The sequence below is a fragment of the Thunnus albacares genome, chromosome 19 (assembly GCF_914725855.1).
Source record: "Thunnus albacares chromosome 19, fThuAlb1.1, whole genome shotgun sequence".
Classification (NCBI taxonomy): domain Eukaryota; kingdom Metazoa; phylum Chordata; class Actinopteri; order Scombriformes; family Scombridae; genus Thunnus; species Thunnus albacares.
The window spans coordinates 11579015-11602325 of record NC_058124.1 but is presented as its reverse complement, the minus strand read 5'-3'; the positions used below and the strand labels follow the sequence as shown (position 1 = coordinate 11602325).

The window sequence follows — 23311 nt, the reverse complement described above, 5'->3', positions numbered from 1 at the left end:
TATTTTGACCTAGGCACTGCTCTCTTTACACTGCTGGAATCAAGATGGAGCTGCTTGACTTCTCTTGAAGAGTAATGGGTGACATTAATATTCAAAAGGGTAAATACTCCATTATCTGTGTATATTGGCCCTGTCAAGTCAAGCTGCACTAGTGACTGTCACACATATGCTAAAGATGCATTATGTGCTGTGCTCACAGATTCTCCATTGCCATTAATAATCAGGCTTTCAACTGCTGGGACTGAGAGGGAGATTCACAAACATCCTTTTGGAAAAGTGATGAATGTTTTAAAATCACGGAATGCTGCGCCCCGTGAGACAGACTTGGATATTTCACATAAATGCATACTCTGGGAAGAGACAGAAAGAGGTTATAGTGAGGAAAAGAGAGCAAGACAGAGAGAGAGATGTGAAGGGAAGATGAAAATGGGAGAGTATGCACTGTATCACTCTGTTTTGCAGTATAATTGCAGAAATAGGGGAGGAAAGAGGCTTACTACCAAAACAATGAATAAGAAAAGAGGTGTTGAGACGGAGTTGCACAGAGAGAGATAGAGAGAGAGAGAGAGTGCAGATCAGGACATTTGAGTAGATGGTCTCTCTGAAAAATGTGCAGTAATGCAAGAAATAGTTATTTTTCATTCTCAACTCCAGACTCCCTCGGACAGTTCTCCACACCGGATTTTATTCATCTTGCGCACATGCAAGCCAGAGTGTTTATACCGACAGAGTCACCTTTGAACAATACAGAGCAGCCACCCAACTCCCACTATTGGATTCTATCTTTCAGGTTAATGTTAAATAGGTGTTAAGACTATAATGTGAGTTTTTCAGTGGTATTCACATTAGCTCATAGGTTGAGTTACAAATTCCTCCTCTAATTAGTCTCTCCAGGAAATCACGATCTTGCAATGGCAATAATTAATGCAAATTCAACCAATCTCTAATATTTGTGTGGTCTTGCAGTTTTGCAAATTCCCAAGAATTCTTCACATTATAATCATAAATTGTCCATAAAGTGAAAGACAATTGTGACAAGTCCATCAGGAGTTCTGCTGAAGGCATTACTGCACAAAGTATGCCTTTCCAAACAAAACTTGCTTTATCATCAAAAATAACTCCTCATTTACAGTTAGAAAGGCTCTTCCACTTCTCTCACAATTGTAAGAGATTGCACTTTGTTTTTGCGCATACAGTATGCGCTGAATTAATATTATTTAAAAAGCCTTTAAATCACTTATTTCTACAGAAAATGTAGCCTATATTGCGGTCACAGACTGTTTTGTAAAGCTATGTCACTTTTATGACTCAGGAATTTTTTGTAATTTTGAGCCCATGATTCTTTAAGTTCAGAATATTAAAAAAGCAATTTCTGTTTATTATCATAGGAAGTGATTACATATTAGTCTTTCTTCATTAGGTAGTAGTTTAAAAAATATCACAAGTTTTTTCCTTGACTCGCAATTTTTGCCAATTCCCACAATTTTACGGCAAAAAAAATCACATAAAACTTGGCTTATTGCATCACGTTTTTTGAAAAAAGTCACTGCAAAATCAAGCATTTTTGATGGCAACCATCACAAAAAAAATTCCTGGAGGGACTACCTAATGCAAGGCTATTAAATCCTTTAGAAAGAGAACCAGGAAATTAAAGGGGTGCTCCAGCAATTTAGTATTGGATTTCTGTAAAGTTGGAGTACTGACAGAAAATAGATTTTAAAAGGATGGTAAAAATCAAAGCAACAGAGGTCGAGATGTGCTTGCTTTTAGTCTCATTCTCTCCTTCCCTTTTTTAAATTGATGTCAAGATGAAAGCTCATTTTAAATGGACCATACTGCATAAATGATTTTCGATAACCTAAGAGACAGCGGTTGGTCACTTTGTGAAATTAATAATTACATTAGCAGAGATTCCTTGATGTAACTAAAATTCCATTGAGATGATGAGAGAGGCCCAAATGTAGGGCTTGCCAAAGTACTGTATATCAGAGGTTTGGAAAGCTAATTTGGAACTTTCTAAAAATTTTCAATCCAACTTGGAAGCTTTTTAACATCATGTTGACTTTCGAGGAACTCTTTGAACTCGTTGCTCTTTGCTGCTTGAGTCTTTTAAACCCAGACGATAAGCACAAACACACAAATGATACTTAATTCTCAACCATCGATAAGTTTTCACATCTGAGATGTAATTGGGACATTATTGAGCTAGAGGAAGTGCATCAGCCAGTTGTCACAACAGAGAGAGACACACAGTGCCTCCTCAGTTTCAGAACAATTTCATGTTCAAGCATGGATAGATGAAACTAAACAACAAGAAACTGTCAAAGAAGAAACTCCCATGTGCCCTGTTAATGAGGTTACAGGATATTTCTTTACCTCACCTGGTGTGAGGCAAGAATAATGTAGACATGTACGAGAATAATTCCAGCCATTTTTTCCATTAATCTAATTCTGTTAGTTTGCTTCTTTCCCCAATTCTGTAATACTTCTTCCTCAATCTTATTTTTTTTTTTAATTTGAGATTTTGCTTCTTGTTTTTCCTCTCTGCTGTCCATCCGTCATCCGTAGCCTGTCCCAAGCCCGTCTTTGCCAGCTCATGGTGGCAGAGAGGCGGGCCCTGCCAGGGTGGTGGGCCCTGCATGCTTGGTAAGAGTAGATGTTGTAGATGAAGTATACTGACTAGTACACAAGGCCATGCCCGCCTTGTGAGTCCAAATACCTAGTCAACTCTTTTGCTGTTGTGATTTGAAGCCCTTAGGTGTGCCTGACCTGCTTTCTCAAGTGACATCAAGTGCATCTAAAAACGATTTCAGAGGCATTTGGATGTTGAGTTTGACTTGCCTTCCCCATCTCGACCTTCCTCTTTTACCACTCATCTGTCATCTACTGTAGTCGGTGTGAATGTGTGATTTGGATGTGTGTTCCTCCCTTTTTTGGATTGGATTCGTCTTGAAGCACAAAATAAAGATGCTCTTGTCTCGGACTACGTGAGATGTTGCCGTGTGTGTGTGTGTGTGTGTGTGTGTGGCGTGCCTTCACACTCTGCTGAAGTGTGTTTTCTTATACAGGAAGGCGTTTGTGCCTTGTGCAGACACTTACTGTGTGTGTATATGTGTGTGTGTATCCTACAGTATGAGTCATCGGGTCTGGGCCTTATCAGCAGCAGACTGAGAACCACACTGAACCGGATCCAGGAGAGTCTCATTGACATGGTAAGACTGTAACTCTCCCTCTCCTCATCTACTCTCCGTCTCACTTTCTCTTCTACTCTTGCTCCTTTTTTCTCTTTCACCATTATTCGTTACCTCATTGGCTGCTTGTCTCATTTTCTGACACAAACATGCACTCTCTACTCTATCCCCCTCTATCCTTATGTGCCTCTCTCCTCTTTATGTCTTTTTTTTTTTCTGTCCATCTACTTTAGCCACCCTGACCATATGTGTGGTCTTATTTTTGAGAGAGCCCACAGCCTGCGTTGCCACAAAATGCATTATAGGTCGTGATTATCTGGCCAGTGGTCACTCACACATGTACACCTCCCCGTGTTTAAGTGACCATACCACGATGGATGTGTGTGTGTGTTATTCCATTAGGGCTCTCAATCACCACCCCTTTACTACAAAGTGACAATTAGTCTGGTGCCGTCCACACTCTCCACTCTTTTTTTTGTCTGATACCGGATCTCTCCGCAGTCTGCATCCTCTGTTACATGATGATGCGAGTTTCATCTCTCACTTTCATTTGTCTCCTTATCCAACAGCCTCGTTGGCCTGTTTTTAATCTGGCCTTAAACTGCAGTGCCACTGAAATTGTGCTCCCCTGTGGGGAAAATATGAAATTCTGTTGATTTTTTTGGCTTGTATTCCTGTTTTTAGTGCGTCCCTCGAGGCTAATTAGGGTAGGAGTGTAAGTGAAAGGCTCACTGAACTCATATTTAGTCACTCTGCCTTGAATTGAAATGTGAATACGCAGAATCAACATGTTATTGATGTATGTTATTTACATATGTCAGTTGTGGACATTATTCACAACATTGGCTCCGCTTTAAATCAGACAAGTCTAAAGCCCAGAGCTGCTGTATCAGAAAAATAAAGAGGCCATTATTGCGTATGCATAGTTAAATTAGATTTTTATCATATGCCACAAACTGTGGCTTACAATATTCCATCAGCTCTGAAAATGAAAAAGAAAATGTATTCTTTTCCCATGGTGAAACCCTGAATAATTGTATTTTTACTTTCATTTTCTAAGAACCTATGGGGCTTTCGGTCTCTTTTCAAATATTCTCTCTAATTTTATCTGTATGGAGCTGTATGTTCACGAAACACCACAGACCAGGCGGTAGGACAGAGTATTAAAATGTGTCATTTAGTGTTTTTCTCTGTTGTGGTAAATAATTTTGCCTCTTTAAGAAGAGAGTAGATAGATAAATGGATAGATACATAGATAGATAAGATAGATAGATGGAAAAGTGTTGTTGAAGGGACTCCACAGGCTCTAGTTGATGCTTACTTGAATATATGAAATTTATTGAAAACAAATATCTGATGTCAGAGAAGCCTTTGGCACAGTGCATACATGGATACAGTCGCACCAAAAACTTAGCACAAACAGGAAAACAATCACTTCTTATAGAGTTGCTCAGGTCAAGCCACTAGGGAGGGGAGAAACGAGGACACTTGTTGTCAGAATGAACTAATTGGAAAATAATGCAGGCAGCTGTTGTTACCCACCCAAGGTTACAGCCTTATCTCCCAGTCTAGTGCCGTGAACCTAAAACATCTCTTGTATGAGACCTTGGAGGCCAGAGTCAGGCCCTGTATGACGAATGAATGATGACATCATCACATCAAGGCTCGTTGAAAACACATTCTTATGAAAAGACATAGCTCATAAGTTGAACATTTCCATAAATTGAACATTGAACATCTCTCCTTCACAAATGAACATTTTTATCTCTCACATAGATAGATAGAGTGTCTGACCAGAAGGTTGTGTAGGGGGTGTGTAGTGTTGTCCATGATGTTGAGCAACTTGTGCCACATCCTTCTCTCCACAACCAACTCTATATGAAACATCTTGCTGCACACATTGAAGGACCTAAGCTTCCTGGAGAAGTAGAGTCTGCTCCGTCCCTCCCTGTAGACAGCCTCATGTTACATTTCCAGTCCAGTCTGTCATCAAGATGAACACCCAGGTATCTGTAGCCCTCCACCACCTCCTTGATGGAAACCGATAAAGTTCTGAGCACACAGCGTGCATAATTTAAAGTGTCAACTGGCTGTCGCTGCTAGTAATAACCTATTGACAAGCTGGCATGGCAGCCACCAAGGCCACGCTGACCTTTAATGTATATCACACCAGAATGTAAAGTAAGACGAATACAGTGAGTTGATTTCCAAATAGCATCACCTTTGCATGCAGATATAATCAGCAGTTTTCCCACAGTCGGGAACACACAGCATCCAAATCACTTTTTTTAAATTAAAGCTTTTATTTGACAGTGCAGCATAATGGCATTTCGCTGTGACGGCGGCGGCTACTTTTGCTGTGATGTTTATAGTTTATCAGTTCGGAGGTGGCCTGAGGAGAAGGAGGAAACAAAAGAACGATAAAACAGGAAGACAGAATGAAGAAAAACAGATTAAAGTCAGAACACACAGAATAGAAATAATGAATTATCAAAACTTTAAATTAGGTTAAGCTGTGTAATGCAGCAACATGTTTTCTCCCCTCAGGTGGCACTATAGCAGCTATTTACACCTCAGTAATTTTCCGGCTAAATTGTGAGCCATTTTTAAATGTCAGACAGGCTGCATCTGAAATGCTCGGTGCTCAGCTGCCTTCTCTGGAGAATACGTTTATCCTCTGAACTGTTTAACTGATCAGACGGACAAATGGACAGCCTGAGTGGAGATGTGGAGAAAGAGAGAGAGACGAGTGTAACGCACTGAGACGTATGAGATTTCTGTGAGTGAGCTCTCTCAGGAGACAAAAATGTGCTAAACCTTTGAGACGTGCATGCACACACATGTAGTTCAAATGAGTGTAATCATATCACTTTGTGGCCATCTCAGGCTGCCTGATTAAAAGCTATTTAAAACCACCTCAGATGGAGGACACAGAGAGCGAGTCAGGCTTTGAAACTACCCCCATCTTACCTCTAATGTATTGGCAAATGCTTTTAGTCTGTCCTTTCTCATATGTAAAACTATTTTAGCTCATCTCGATAAATCATTCAATGTTGGAAAATGCCCTATTTTCCAAACTAACACAGCAGTCCCTTTTTTTTTTTTTCGTTTTCATCTCGATCTCCTCCTGCTTTTCTGTATTTCACATCACGACGCGCACATAAATCTCACGGACACACGCTGTTCCATTAAAAGTATTAGTTCATATTGAATGAGCGGTATTTGTATAGGGCTCTCATTTCCAGAGCTCATGTACATTGTCGTTATATTTATTACAGTTTATTTCCAGTTTCCATGGTTTTATTTGACGTGCAGGCATATGGATCATAAATTTTTCTGTTTTTAATATAGGTGACTTCACTCCAGAGTTAACGCATTCACGTAGAGTACACAAACACACCACCGCACCTGCATACTAATACACACACCCACACACTCCAGAGATTGCGGCAGGGTAGACCTCATTTGTAAACAGATTATAAAGTTAATTGCACATTGCATTTCAATTGAGCCGACGAATCCTTGTGGTTTTGTTCCCCTGGTTTGCCGTCGCAACTGTTTGATTCCAAAACCAATGTGCTGGTAATGACTCGTGGTCCCATATGAACGGCGGCGAGATTCCATCTCATCTCGTCTCAGATACAACGCGGCATCTACTTAAATTGGGAGCTCCACAGGGAAAAAGTAAAAGATCATCCCCTAGTTTATGTTCTATTTCTTTGCCTCCCTTTATTCTTGATTACCTTTCTGAAACCCTGTCGGTTGTCTTGGTTTGACGGTTTTCATTTCAGGTTCACTCACTTATGACTCTGAATATTTCATTTTGAGTGTTTGGAAGGTCGTGAAGTTAGGGAAGAACTTCTGAGAGTGGCAGATACTTAATTGCCTCGCTCAAATATTCATTGTTTTCCACAAAACAGTTGTTATATAACGTTTAATCACATGTGCTGTCATCTTTACCCAAATGTGAAGCTCCCACTGGTGTTTTTTTGGAAAGAATCAGCTGTTATCTCTATTGTGTGAAATGATGATTTAAATCCTTTGGTGATATTGCTTGGGGCAGGTTTGATGACACTGCCATATCAGAATAATGCCATGAACCCCATCTGACCATGACCATATTGTCATTGGCAGAAAGTTCAGCTGTGACAGCTGTTGAGAGGCATTGCTGCAGGCAACATTGTGAAGAGAGTTGACACAGGCTAGAATATCCGATGAAGGCCACCTCTGGTACACCATCTTTTTACTTCTCTCACGACTTCTCTCTTAACTTACTTACCAGTATTCGCTTCTTTCAATCAGTCGGTCCATTTCTCATACTTATTTTTGTAACTTTTACTTTCTCATTCCACTCATGTCTTCTTTTACTTTTCCTCCTTCCGTCTTATCTGTTTGTCCTATCGCCTTATTCTCTTCTGCAGCTGTGTGCCAGTGATTACATGCCTCGCAACTCTCAACACAAACAACTGCTTATATGGTTCCACACAGTTTATCAGTGCTTTTGACTGAATATACAATGGAGTGTTTGAATGCGTGTTTATTTCAGTGTTCACCGTCGGCCCAAGCAATGAAGATAAGATCACAGGGCTAGAAATGTTTGACTTCCTTTTTTTACCACTTTGAGTCTCACAGTTGCTGAAGTCACCCCACAATTGTGTGATGAGTTGAGTAGAGTGTGTGTGTGTGTGTGTGTGTGTGTGTGTGTGTGTGTGTGTGTGCATATGTTTGCTTATGGGTACTCAGCTTTAGAGTAGAGTGGGGCTCAGGATTTTTCAGGGCTGGCACTAAAACAGTAATGAGAAGCCGGGTAATTTCTGTGCTGGCACCAGTAATCTGGCAGTGAGGGTTCCTGCAGACATGTATGCAAAAACACACACTAACAGTCAAGAAAACCCACAAAACAGACATATTAACACACATATAGGTTTATAGTCCTACTGTACATCACTCTCTACGTTGAACACGTCCTGTCCAACACACTTTTCACATTCTCTTCCTGTCTGTCCTCCAGTAACAGGGTGATAATCACTAAGCATGTGTTGCGGTTGTGGTCCGCTACACTGGCTTGGCACAGCTAACACACACTGGCACTCCGCTTCTCATGAGAGGCACTGGCTAATGTCACACACACACACACACACACACACACACACAAACATATGCACACAGAAGACATTTTCTTTCACACAAGCACACGCTGCGAACACTGAACCCAGTTATTAGTTCTGCGTCTCTCTCACAGGGGGCACATCACTGTCCAGACTGGTGTCTTTGTTGTAGCCTGCTGTCTCACTCTGTGAATGGCGCAACAAGCCAGAGGGGATTGCCATTTGACAGGGATTATAGGTCATAATTAAGCTCCATGGTGTGTTTATACTGTAGATGTCAGAGCATCACAAGTATCGACATTTTGTTGGGGGTTTCAGCGGAACACACGCACAGTCTTCATATTGATAGGCCCAGCTGCGGGTCACGCTCCTCAGCAGCGTGGAGGAGACAGTTGATCCCCCTGGATACAGTTTCCCGTCTACAGTTTCTCCTGAACTTCAGCTAATGACTCATCAGATCTCCCAGAGGGACCGACATGGTGATAAGAAGAATTACGCACATTGATTTAAATCATTTTTTCCCAAGCTCCTTCGGTTTGGTTCATTCATGTTGAGCTTTCTTAACCCAAGTACACTAAGCAAAACATTTCTTCCTGTATCTCGGCTTTTTTTTTACGTCATCCCAGAACAGGTGACTCGACCCGTAGCTCTGGGAAACAGCATTGCCAGAGATAGCTTTAGAGGGGCCGGGTGTGTCACGCAAAATAAATGAAGATCCTAATTCCATTTGACATTAATCTAATGAGAACCAAATTTCTAGTATTAGAGTGACAAAGAGGTGCAATAGGATCCACTTGACAGTAATTGCCTGGCAGCCAGTCCACTCGACTTGGCCATAAATCTCTATGGAACGGATTGGAGAGGAGTAAGCAGTCAATCACTACCGATTGAGACACTTCACCTGAGCGATCACTTTTCAACTACCAGCTGAAAGCTTCCTTCATGATAAGGATGATTACAGAATTGTGAAGCCATTTACTGAACTTTTCAAATCGAGGATCTTTATTCTTATATTTTCCTGGGGAATAACATTTGAAAGTTGTCTTTTTACCTGCAAGCAATGGTTCTCAAAAGGCCACAGTTCTAATGTTAAAACTTTGTTAGGCTCCAGGACATCTCAAAGGATAAGTCCTTTACTTTGGCACCTGATGTAGATGTTTAGCCACTCTAACTATGTTTCAAAATGAAACACAATTATGCCTGATGGTCTCATGTGAACATGTGATGAGTACATGTATGTAACTATTAATTTCTTGATTCATCTATTAATCATTTGATCTCTAAAATGTCAGAAAATAGTGGAAAATGCCCATCACGTTGTACTGGGGCATATCTGACCAACAGCCCAAAACCCAAAGCCACTCAGTTTACTATTACATAAGACTATGAAAACCAGCAAATTTGAGAAGTTGGAACCAGTAAAGTGTTGGCATTTTAGCTCACAGAATGGCTTAAATTAAAATTGTTGCGGCTTCATTTTTTGTCGATGGACTAAATGATTAATCGACTGATTCTTTCCATTCTTCATGAATAGTTATCCTTGAAAGAGGAGGAAGTTAAAGAAATAATCACTTTTATTAAATTGCCAGATGTTCATTAATTTACTAGATCAGGATATCTGTTTTGTTGTATTTAATTGTATTTGCATACATTTTCTTATACCAGACGTTTATGTTGAGGACCATTTCTTGTCCATCCCCTGGGGGAGAATATAACATTACTTGACACATTTCCTCGATGAATCAGGCAGACTTGATACTGAAAGGGAGTTCCTGTCACTCGTCGGGTGCTGCTGCTGACAGATAAGGCCTCCCAAACTCACCACAAAAACTACCTCAGGCTGTAACTCAGAATTGAGCTGCTCACAATAAATCTCCCAGTGGATGTGAAGGGAAAGCTCAATAACAAAATAGTTGCTCCAGCAGAGGTGGGCTGACTCAGCACTTAAGAAAAACAGAGAATTTGTTGGAGCCAAGTGAAAGCCATGGCCCGCAATGCAGACGGTGGCTATTTATGTGTAATGAGGAAGACAATATCTCTAGTTTGCATCACTAGTGTACACTTGCATTAGAGTTCTATTGAAATTGCTAAAATTAAGCTTTTTGGGTGTTTTGTGTTCAATAAAACACCAAGGAAGTTATGTTAAGTTGCAAGTAGTCAAAATTATACAGAGAATTGAGACTTGGAGTGGAAGCTGCCTGCAATCCTGCACTGTTCATCCTGATCGATACTGAGCTTCACTGTCACTTTCTCCCTGATGCATTATGGGAAAGGGTTCACATGTCCCATATGAATACCATAAAGCAAAGCAGAAACTCGTCATACTTATTGTACATGTGCGTATACAGCTGGGTAAATATCTCATTCTGTTGTCTTTGATCTGTTTGAGGAAAACAGCAGGGATACATAGTTGTCATGCTACTGATGAATCCCTGTTTTCCACTCTCATTCAAAGCTTTGCTCATAGCTGTTTTTAAATTCCTCCCTGGACGTTCATTTTTATAAGTTTTCTTTTCAATGGGAATTCCAGGGCTTAATTTCTAATCATTACACCAGGGTAGATAAGCTCCCTGGCTTTGATGTTTGACATCTTCATACTTAACCATGCTGTCAGTCCACATGGGGAAAAATGTTTTGGCATTAATATCTTGCAGACAGAAACAAATTTCGTACTCCCGTTTGCCTGTCCACTTAACACAAAGGTCCTCAAGGACGTTGAAGTCGATGTTTAGGCAAGCTGTTCTTCCTCAACTATTGGATGTTACCAAAAGCTGACAGAATCAAGTAAGAAATTCTTCCCAAAGGCTTTTGGGGTGATGCTGCTCTCCAAAATTCCCAATCAAATTATGGTTTGGCTCTGAAAACATTTTATAAACTGTATTGCAGTTGCGGTGAAATGTCTCTTGAAGCACTGATAATCCTTTCCATCCTTTTTTTTTGTTTTTCTCTATGCTGTTTTTGTCTTTGCATGTGTGTTTATTTTCTGCAACTACCAGAAATATCTATTTTATATTTATTTTATATTTACCTCCCCCTGATCGGTGCCATTACTTCCACATTCTGACTCACTCGATTCTGTTTTGTAACATTCACATTAATTATTGATCACTGATAAAGTCTTATCAGTGCCTGACGGTGAGGACACACACTACAGTATGACTTCCAGGCTGTATTCTCAGTATTAACACTACAGTCTTCAAAAATGACGAGGAAACAAAGAGTCCAAGAGAACAGTTTGTCCTTAAATGTAGCTGATGTGACTGCGGACAGAAAGAAAGATGTTTTAGGTCATAAATTAAACAGAAGACCGTACGCATGAATAAACTTGTCAGATATGTTTAGGTATTGAGACAGATGTATTTGGTTTGAATGATGGCTAGTGGCCAGCTTTAATAACATTGTTGGCCAAAGCAAATATGAGCGTAAGTGCAAAAAAGAGATACAACAAGAATGTATTGGATCTGTTTATGCAATTCACATATTTTCCATTCATTTGCTTATTTTCTATAAATATATAATTGCCTCAGATTATTGAATTTCAGTTTTGTTTCAAGCTCTGAAACGTGATGTGAATCCTAATTGTAGCATTCCTTTCTTGGTGGTTGTAAGTGTTTAACATCTACCGCTCCCTACACGAAGAGATTTCATTAACGATCGTAAGAGTCAAACTGAAAGTATCGCATTAATAGTTTTGATAATCAGTTAAATGCTTTTTTCAAGCAAAAATACCAGAAATTCACGGGTTCCAATTTTGCCAAATGTGAGGATTTGCTAATGTTGATATATTTGGGTTTTTAATGGTTTTTGGACAAAAAAAGCTATTTGAAGACATCAACTTGTTCTCTGGGTAATTGTGATGAGAAAAGATAGAGAGAAAGAAGAGAGAGGCAGTTCTTGTGTCTTCCTCTTCAACGATGTACATTGAAGAGTAACCTAAGTCTTTAGTTATATCTACATATGTAACAGATGTACAGTATATTAACATCCTGTAAGTCAAAGGTTTGCATTACTTTAGTATGCTTGGGAAATTACTTTTGATAAGTGTTATCCAGGAGCAAAGTGGTCACTATTTAAAAAAAAAAAAAAAAAACTAACAAAAGACTGAGGCTATCTCTCTGTCACAGGGAGGTTTTAGCCCCGTATTTTACTCAGCAATAACTAAAAAGGTCTTTAAAATGGTTCATTAACTCAAAGACCACTTCTATCTAAGCTCCAACGCCAGACAGATAATTAAAACACGGTGAGCTCACAAAGAAAAGCTCCAGCCCTGCTATTTTGCCCCCATTTTGTTACTTCAATTCAGATTATATTGAGAATTCACACACTTACTCAGATATTTCCTTTTTCTCTAATACAGTAGGCAGAAGTACATTTTTTTCGTTCAAAACTCACTGATGAACTTTGATTATGTTTCATATTAAGTATTCAAAGTGTAATGAAATGGATGACATTGGCTGTGGCTATAGACAGTGGAGATTAATAAAATGCTTTGATATGGACTTGGTTGTAATTTTACAGAATGCTTAGCCAGTCCTATGCAGTTTAATGTGATGCTCGCTAACTTTTGCTCAGCCACGCTAGCAGTGAGCTTATGGCGCAGACTAAAGGGCCACATTTAATGTTGGTATGACAAGCTATAATAGTATATATATGTGGCTTTTCCACAAGGAGAACAGTAAATGTTCATTTAAGAGCCCTGGCCTATTCTGTCTAATATTAACTCATATTAACACTTAACTTATCTTCAAGTATTCTTGTTTGGTTACCAGGTTAATCAACAGAATTAACTGTAGAATAGTCAATTATGAAAGTAATTGATAGTTTAAATCCAATGCCTCCAATGGGTTTTTTATGTCCACTACTGGTCTCATTTACATTTTTAGAATGAACTGGCTTTATCAGGTAACTGATTAACGTATTAAATAATTAACCACTAATTAAAAGTATGTTTTGAGTGACTTTGACAATTAAGAATATTAACACCATTATCTCTCATTATTCAAATGAATTTAAAAAAAAAATCATAATAAGGCAATAAATACTAGATACCTCAACAAAATTATGACCTGCAAATGGCAACAAAGGTTGTGAGTTTTTGTCCCAGGTCATGTAGCCTGTACAGTATGTTGAGTAATTGAGTGGGAGATATGAAGCATAACAAACTTCATTATCTAATTTTTCCCTATTTCTTCTTAACTGAACAGCTAAGTTGTTCCTGGCTGACATATTACTTCTAGGTGTTGTGACTGATGTTTTGTAATGATAAAGATTAAGAAATGTGCCTGTACTTTTGCTGTTTGAAGCCGTTCTGGGTTGCAGCATTGGATAAAATCCCTCATTGTAAATGTTGTGAACTACAAGGGAAGTCTATCATAGTAGTGCGAGTGCCACACTATGAAATATTGCTGCTGGTAGTGGTGTTGTGAATTTCTTTTCAAGCTGTATTCACAGTGTTGTTACATTCTACATTATTGTCTTGATCTCTTTCAGCTGTTTCATATTTGATGATTCATTTTGTCTCAAACAAACAGTTTAAATTATGGCAGATTTGCCTCAAGTGTAAGTGCAAAGGAAATCTGAACTTTTGTTTTATGAGTGAAGACCTCCTACTACCACTCTCCTGATTTAAATAATTAACATAATTGCATAGATTACTCCCAAACAGATAGATTAATGAATTCATTCATTAACATTCAGTCTGCTTTGTTACAGTAGGTTCATTCAGTGGAGCTTCTTTAAAGAAAGCATATTAAAAAGTATCTTATAAAACAAGCAGAGAGGAACGTGGATGGAATTGTTAACACATTTTCTAAAGATATACTCTACTTCCTGTCATTGAGGTCACCAGTGAACATTTTCCGAGCACAGCTTCAAAGGAGCAGGCTTCAGTGGGCCTCGCAGCTTGTTTTTGTGTATCAGTAACTCGATTCAGCGTCTTTTTATCAGTTGACTGCTTTCTGTTCCTCTGCATCGGTGTTGAACAAATTACACCCTGCAGTGCATCCTCCTTGGAGAATGCCAAACCTGTTTATTACCTGCCGGGCTTGAAATCTACTTTTGGCCTCACTTGTTAATGTGGCTATTGGTCTGTAGAATTGCCAGCCTTTCAAAATGTACCGAAAACCAAAACATAATAAATAGACTAAATAGATTTTTTTTTTTCTACTATTGCCACAGAATGAAGAAAACCTTCCCAGCTCTTCCATTTTATGTGTCTACGCTGATCATATGCCAAGTTACAGGCCCATTTTACGCCAGGTTTTTATGAATGTTGCTGAAATCTGAAAACGTTACGTTTGTTTGTGTATTAAATCACTTGAACAATTGAAGGGGTAACAGGTTCTAATCTGTTTTGATTGTGGAGTTACATCTTTACATTTAGATCAAATATCGTACCTTTTCATTGTACCTTTTACTTTATTCAAACAGACACAGCAATGTGCAGCCAACAGTGTTTGTGATTTTGTGATATGAGTCAGTGTGTGAGCTATAAAGAGAAATACCTCATCAGTGGTCTGATGTGAGGGCAGGTTACTTGTAGAGGAAATGCTTACAGCAGTTATTGTGACAAAATGGTCCAGCTAGACTTAATACAGTAATACTACAGTTCTATTTTCTTTTACTGTTTGTCATGGTTGGCTACACTGCTTACACATGATGATATTTTTTTTTGTCTTCAAATCTTTCAAATGTATTTGCAGAGGTCTCTCACACCCAGCGTCTCTGTCAGTGTTAAACTCAGTCAGAGGTTGATGACCATTTATCATATTACAATGGGGTGAATGTTCTCACAGTGTGAAATAAATAATATTCATCTTCCCGTAACCTGCCAAACTGATGTCAGTTGTACAGTATAGAGAGTAAGCAGCCGCCGGCTATTTATAAAAAATTCCTCTGAAAAGTTGTGTGATTTGTGAGTGTCTGCTGAGTGTGTGAGCTCAACATTTGGCTCCGATGTTGAGATCGCTCTGGCAAATGCAACAAATGCAATTTGCGAGCGTTTCATTGTAGAACTGTTTTACCATGCCTGGATGCACATGACGTAACACCAAATTCATGTTCGTTTTGCGCTTGTCAAAAGTTTGATTTTACTTTCCTCTCCTTTTCTCATTGTGAATATGAAACTATTAACAATAAATTTACTTTGAGGGGATTTACTAATGACCAAAACCTCAATGTTTCAATCTCAAACTGATGAAGCATGATGCATGATTGCAGGGAGCAAATCAACAGCTCCTTTTTAGGGCAATTATATTTTCTGTGAATTATATTTTCTATGATTTCATAGAATATGTGTATACACTCTGTATAGCCACAGATATACATAGAGTCTTTTATGTATTTCGTATGCTATCAGTGTGCCAGAAATGTTACATAAAGTGTTCAGTAGATCGAGGATAAGCAATAATAATAAGGAAAAAATAAGTAATTAAAATAGCAAAAAACCAACAGAGCAGTAGGCATTGTAGCAGTAATCATCTAATAGCAAATATTGAAAATAATTAATCATGAGTCTATATGATCTATATAACAGATGCGCTCCACTGCACTCTGCAAATAAATAACAATCACTATTTATCTCACTGGAATAGCAGAGAAAGTGCAACTCAGGTTTAACGTCCTCCTAAACAACTTCCGCAGCTGCAGAATGTAAATCAAATGAAGTATGACCTCTTCACTATAAGTCATGCTGTATGGAAAGGTCTACTTCATCCCCCATTCTTCAGCCCCTCGTATGACTTTGAAAAATCTATCAGTCAGGCCTAATTTGTACAATATGGCGTTCTTTCGCACGTACAGTACTTGGCAATGCAGCAGGCACATGGAGTTAGTTGATTTTAATCTCGCTGAACTCATTTGTCACTTTGATCTAGTTTCATCACAATCAAAGTGAAATTGTAATTGTTTTTTCAGTCTTATCTTTCAGGATATTAAATCACAAAGTTAAAACAATTGGTTGGTCTCTGCATTGATGACTGAAGAGTTGCTGCCTTTATACTGTGTATGTGAAGCTATTTTCAGATGTTTCTGATGTATGAATCATGAAGTTACATTATACCTGTTTTCTGTGATGAAACGGAGGATTCATACAGTTGCAGTTCGGCACATGTCTGCCAACAACCACAAAGATTACTGTGCTTGAGTCATAATTGCGACAGGATTATGAAGACAAAAATATGTTTAATCTCTCATTTGTTGGAATTAATTTATGGAAAGAAATGAGTTTCTTGATCTTTGCCTATTTTGCATTTATTTGCAAATTGTAACAGGCAGAAATGTTGGAATTGTGTGTGAGTATTTTTTTTTTTTTAATCTATCATATCAACCTGCTAGATCTCATTCTACATATCAGACATGATTTGCATGTTTATCCCCAAAAATCATTTAAATATTCAGGGGCTCCAAAGGACAGCAACAGCAGGAAATTATGTTAATGCTATTCTATCAAATCATGTTTGCCACTGTGAGCATCTAATGATTGTAGATGAAGCATCTAATGAACTAATAAACATGAAGTAGGAACTCAGGGCTGATGCTGTATGTGTGTCATCCTAAACAGGTGAAAAGGTAAAACCCTCTTGAGGTTGCTACAAGCTGCTAAAAAAACATTTTCTTTTCTTCAGAATTGAAAAAGTGGATACATCAAATCCTCCAAATGTCATGGATGATACTTGGTTTCTGATTTTGTGTGTGGGTGGGTGGGGGTTACACCTTTTTTACACCACAGTCTAGCCATTGCTTTCACCTGAAACACAACTTTCTCCTGACAGTCTCTCAGAAGCCTGCTTCTCCTTTTTTGCATAGTGTTTATGCTGCAGGGGTACAGTCAATGAAAGGTCAAGCCTCATGTGGCCTGATTAAAAATAGACCCAACCAAACTTTGCTGTAATGTCAGACTAAAGCAACCAAAGCTTAATTGATGTGATTCATGCAAAGGAGAATACGCAACTTACCTCTGTGACTTTCATATTGCGGCTCAATGATAGAAGTCAGTGTGATATAGCAGAATTAAAGGGAACAAGAAAAGTGATAAGAGACAAGAAATGCAAATGGATGTTCGACAGCAGAGGTGGCCGCTCAACAGGGGCATCTAGGGTGGGAAAGAAAAACCTCCTGATGTTTTGTTTTTTTTTACCTAAGTCGTGTTCAAATACACATCATTCAAAGCAAACATGAGCATAGACGTCATACGGTATATTAAAAGTCTTCAATTTTGATTTCCTCCCACGGGCGCATTTGGAGGCTGGCTTGCAAGTAATGAGGTCTTTCTCATACTGAAAATCCTCTGGGTTTACCTTTTGTAACCCCTACCTTGTGTCCCCAACAGGAGAAAGCTCACATATGAAACTAGTCAAAGAGATATTGTAGTTAACTTCAAAAAGCTATTAGTGGCTTTGCTGTCCAGATGTAACCAGGTGCATGTTTTCATCACTCTTCTGATTTGTTGAGTATTTTGATAAAGAAATCTTTAATTCCTAGTAAAAGAAAAGTGATCGCTATATTTTTTTCATTATTTACTCATCCATTATCTGCTGTTGCTTACCGCCAGCAGCTGCTGAACAGTTTTCATCATGTTCCAAATCTTAAATCATTTGTCACTGTTGGAATTGGGCACTAATGGCCTTCCTGGATTAACTCCATAACCACTGAGTTTGTTGTGTTTATGTGCTGTGATGTGTTCTCCTGGTGGCTTTAACCCTTCACAGTGATTGGTGACCTGGCATACCGACGTTGTAGCTTCAAGTGGATTTGATTACACAGTACTGTCGTCTGAATAGCAAGAATGACAAATTATTGAAGGATAAATTCTTATTAGTCTTGGCAGACTAAAAATGTTGAAATGATAAACTTGCATTCCTCTCATCTCAGTTTTTGTTGAGGAATTTTTTCCCAGCTTGAAATGGTTTTATTTGCAGCATGAAAATCTTAACAATAATCCTGACGTGCCACACCACATGTACAAACTTTTTTAACGCGCATTCTTGAAAATATAAGCATCAAAGTATATTAAATTAAGTATCAACACAGTTCAATGATTAAAATAATAAGTTAGAAAAGCAAGAAAGCGCATCTTTTATTCAGAGCTACAGTTGTACTTTCTTTGCTCTCAGTTTAGAATAACTACAATCTCAGCAACCTCAGCTGTGTACAAGCCAAGTTGTGGGTGCTTTGTTGTAGACGAGAGGTTCTGCTTCAGTATAAACGTATGAATGCACTGCAGCCTCTTTACAAAGAAGAGAAAGTCTGCAGTGGACAAAAGATCAGTGTATCATTTTTATACTCTCCTTTCAGAACAGGGAAATTTGCTGCCGGTGAATCAGACAGTAACAATGTACTAATCATATTTTTAATATGTAATCTGATGTTGCATGTGGTTTAACAATGTAAGAAATACCCTTATTAAATATCCTTATTATTATTATTAACTTACTCATACTGAACTTGTTTAAAGGTGTATTATGTTTCATTTTACCATCTGTGCCAAAGAGTGTTTCATAAAATTTCATGTCTTTTTTTATTCATGGTTCTGACTTTTAAATAGTGACACTATTTATATTTGCAGATGTGCTTGTGAGAGAGATATACTGCACTCTCTATGGGGAAGCCATTTAATTCCCCTGTGCCGTAAAAGTAATATAATTAATGCGTATCTTCTGAATGTGATAAAATTTTATTTCAGACTGATAATGGTTTCTGCAACACTGAAGGTTTGATTGAATGCGGAGAGATAACTCAGAGGTTCTGGAAAGGTTGCAGTTCTCACATAGGAGGAGACAGTATAGTTCTAGCAGGTCTTAACAATAAATTGTAAAAGGAGGTGCATAGTGTGCATTTTTGTACTGTATGCTGAGCTGCTAATATATCTTTAGTGGATAGATGGCTGTCAGAGGGAGTTAAGACGTCATCTTCTTAAAACTGTACACATCACTGCCTGTTTTACAACACAGCACAGATATTTTCCAGACTTTCTATGTATTAACTTTCTTTGTAGTTTTCAGTGATGATGAACTAGTGACATTAAGGCTTGTTATCAGACAAGTTTTCATGTCTTATGAAGTCATACTTTCAGTGTTTCAGATATGGATATGCTTTGATATGCACATTTCCTTGTTCTATAATAGCTTGTATCCACTTTGGCTATTCGGTGCAGTCTCAGTAATAAAAGCTTTCCTCTGGTTGTCCGTGCTAGTACACAATATTAGACCCAGATTGCACAGGAGTGTGGTCCGTAAGTGGATGATATGGTACAGCATTAATAGCTCCCAGTCGTTCATTACCTGTGTGATTGCTATTGATCTGCCACAGGCAGTTTTAGGGGGCTAATGCCAATGTGTTACATCACCTAGAAATGTTTTATAGAAAATAATCTGCACTGCTCTATGGAATCTCAATGGCTTTACATGTAGATATCGATTATTGTGATTGATGGGAAGGGATTTAGGTTCAAATCGTCTTTCTTTTTTCAATTGTTTTTCAAATGAAAGGATAAAAAGCGTTGCAGGATGGAGAGGTGTAGAGGAATACATCAAAAGGAGAGATAAATGCTGGCTGTTGAGTGTTGGGTCAGCAGAATTTTAGAGCGTGTGTGCTTTGGATGTGACTGAGTTCCACAAGGTTGATTGAATTTCAGATTATGCTTACCTACGAGCATACAGCTATATTTTGTCTTCATTTTAAGAGAGAAACATTTATTATGTCAGGTCAACTGTGAAACTAACGATTTGACAATGATCTTGCACAGCAGCACTGCCTCAGAAACCGTAACAGAGTTTTATGATTAACACTGATAGTAATAAATGATTTGTTATTTATTTCTAATAACCATAATATTAATTATAATAATAACTAGACTTGCAAGCAAGTATATAGGGGTCCAAACACCTCACGCAATTCAAAACTGGAGGCTAATTGACCTGAAGTGATGGGAAGCCAAGAGTCTTGCTGAATGAGATTAAAATAGGTGGTTTAACATACATTTGTTTGAATGTTTGTGCAGAGTCAGCCGCCATCCTGAAGGGCACACTTCCAGGATCAATTATTCTGTCTCTCTTAGTTTTCTCAAAATCAAAAATGCAAAAATACAATTAATATACGTTTTTTTAACTGCATGCTAACTTGTCCATCCATCTGTGTGTTTTCCAGGAGGCAGTGGGGGAAAATGCAGGTGTGCACGGCCCCACAGAGGACAGGAAGGAGAAGGTGCCCAGCCCCCATCTCAGCCAACTGGTTGTCCTCACTAACAGTGGGACTCTTTATGGGCTGGCACAGAGAGTGGTGGCCACAGAGTCTCTGTAAGTACTCTCTACAACACCCCAGTACAACCACATATAATCACTGTGCATAATAACTTAAATAGGGGCAGCTGTGGCTCAGGAGGTAGAGCGGGTCGTCCACTAATTGGAAGATCAGTGGTTGGATTCCTGGCTCCTCCAGTCCACATGTCGATGTGTCCTTGGGCAAGATACTTAACTCCGAGTTGGTCCTGATGGCAGTGTGTGAGTGTGTATGAATGATTAGATTTCCTCTGATGGGCAGGTTGGGACCTTGCATGGTAGCCCCTGTACCAGTCAGCGTATGAATGTGTGTGAATGGGTGAATGGGATTCGTAGTGTAAAAAGTGCTTTGAGTGGTCAGAAGACTAGAAAGGCGCTATACAAGTACAGTCCATTTACCATTCAAATAAGTAAACAGAAACAACACAGTACAGTAATTACACCTTAAGATCACACAAACAGTATCAGTGATTACTCCTCTGCTGCTGCTACTACTTGACCTAGTGAATTTTGCAGCTTTGTTTGTCCCATGTCATCACTTGTGTGTCCTGTGATGTAACATGTCAGTTACATCACTTTGTTGTTCAACAAAGTGTTTTCTCTGATCAAGTAAAGAGGCTGTTTCACCGCTTGCTGCGTCACCTCAAGGTGGTCATAATTTCATTAGGCAGCATCATACAGCCTGGCCTTCAGAGATCAAACTGGATTGTGTGGCATTATTGTTTTCAACGTTAAGCCTATTTAACTGGAAAGAGAAAAATATTAAGATAGAGAGATGGAGAGACTTATTTTGTCCCTAAATAGAATTCCTTGCTTTCTCCCTGTAATTTGCTGTTTGTGTTAAACTCACAATCAGCTGCTTGCTTGCTGATTTATTCTCTCCCTCTTGCTCTGCCTGTGTAGTTATTCTCCCTCTTTCAGTTGAGCATTTCCAAATACACTACTCATGAATGCCATCATACATAATTAGTGTACAACAGCTTTATAATGAAAGTCTGAATACTAAGGGCCCAGACGACACTGCTGCAAAAAACAAATGCTGAATAGGCTTACACTCTCACAAAGTTTTTCAAGTATCGGAAGCAGGCAACAAGCTCAGAAGAATAATGAAAGCAAAAGAGCTGAAGTACTGAGGTGATGTGTCTTTGGTAAAGTTTGAAAGGAAATTAGTCTCTTGATGAGAAAGGAGACAGACTTTTTCTGGGCAGGCCTGCATGAAACATTTCTTTCTGTCTAAAAAGGTGCTATTAGAAAAGGCACAGTACCAGCTAACCTTAGTGTGTACTGTGATCACCTCTGACATCTTCAGCATATGCAATTTTAAACATTGTCTTCACAAAAGAGCTGCTCAGAGTTGTTCACTGAAGTGGACAAACCTTAGCATTAGAGACCTCTGAGCACAACTCAAAGATATGAGTGCTGTGAAGTGACACTCTGGCTGTTGTTTGCCCTTCTAGCTGTTCAGTGGTGTCAAATTTAAACAAGCGTGATCAGATAAGTGTGAACTGCAGGGTGTGCTTCTTTTCACACCACACCACGTTGCAGAGGTAAACACTAGCTGTTCGAGCTAACCGTAATGTGATTCTCTGAGCTCTGTGAAAAGAACTAATGTGGTTTATTTGTGCTTTCAGATTTAGTGTTAATCACACAGCACAGATTAATGCTTGCTTTCAATATAAGGATTTCTATTAAGGTTCCCAGCATCCACTGCAGTACAGCATCATTACAAATGGTCTGTTTATTGACCATAAATGTAGCAAATTCTTGAACTGAAATATCTAAATTATAGCGTATCTACAGTAATTATGGGAAAAATCAATCATGCAGTGATTGATTTGCAAATAGCACACTCCAAATCTAAAGCGTATCCAGGTTTGGATACTGAAAAACAACCTTTTTAAAAGGAGCAGATTATTTTAGAAAAATGATCACTTGGCTGTTACATCCACATGCATCCAAAATTTTGTGCTGCAAAAAGACATCAATCGTCATAATTGAAAAGTTGTCTTCTTGTGTCAACAGCTCAGAAAAAGTTTGTGGTAGATAGAAAGTGAAAACAGAGACAACTGGTGGTCCGTCCCCACCAAGTATAAAATGTTCTGCTCATTGTATATTGTGGTCACATTTCTTTTAAAGACGAATTAAAGGGAGTATTATCAAAAATGTACAAGAAACAACTTTTGGCCAATATATGATTATTGGATTTTTTTAATCTCTAGATTTCTGATTGTTGCCGTTATACTGCAAAATCTGAATGGGATGTGTTTTATAAATACACTTAAATCTCTGCTGTCATAGTTTTAGTATCCATTCATCAGCTGATCCTTGTGCAAAAACCCTAAACATGCTGCCAACTTACTGTGCTGTAAATTCTATTCCCAGTTGGTTTCAGCTGGACCCAGATTGTTTATCAGCTGATTAAGGAGCAGGACGATAGAGGTTCAAAGGGACAGGGTAGCTTTCAGCTCCAATGGAAGGAGTGTACTATATAACATTGTTAGTTGCTGAATCAGTCCAAACCATTTTGGTCAAATTGGGTTCACGTACAGCATGTAGAGGCCACTCATGGGGCTTAGTCTTGGGGCCAGGCTATGCTTTAAAAGAGCTAGTTCATAGAGCATGTTGTCCAACAAAGGCAAAAGTCTTAATAGCTGTTCTGAAGAGCCGACTATAATAGAGAGAGGCAAGATGCAATAATAGTTTGATTGTGGGGATAATGCCATACATTTTTCCTGGA

General features: G+C 38.7%; 1 protein-coding gene across 2 annotated transcripts in view; it reads left to right on the top strand.

The window, feature by feature from the left end:
• The window catches only part of vps50 (VPS50 EARP/GARPII complex subunit), a 112379-nt gene that overhangs the window by 76625 nt on the left and 12443 nt on the right, over positions 1-23311 (top strand). Inside the window, exons 22-24 of one of the 2 annotated variants that reach the window (XM_044335478.1) lie at positions 2569-2646; positions 3132-3212; positions 20444-20592. In XM_044335478.1, coding sequence (XP_044191413.1) covers positions 2569-2646; positions 3132-3212; positions 20444-20592 — 308 coding nt within the window. The remainder of the gene's footprint in view (positions 1-2568; positions 2647-3131; positions 3213-20443; positions 20593-23311) is intronic. The other variant, XM_044335477.1, reaches the window with a different exon arrangement.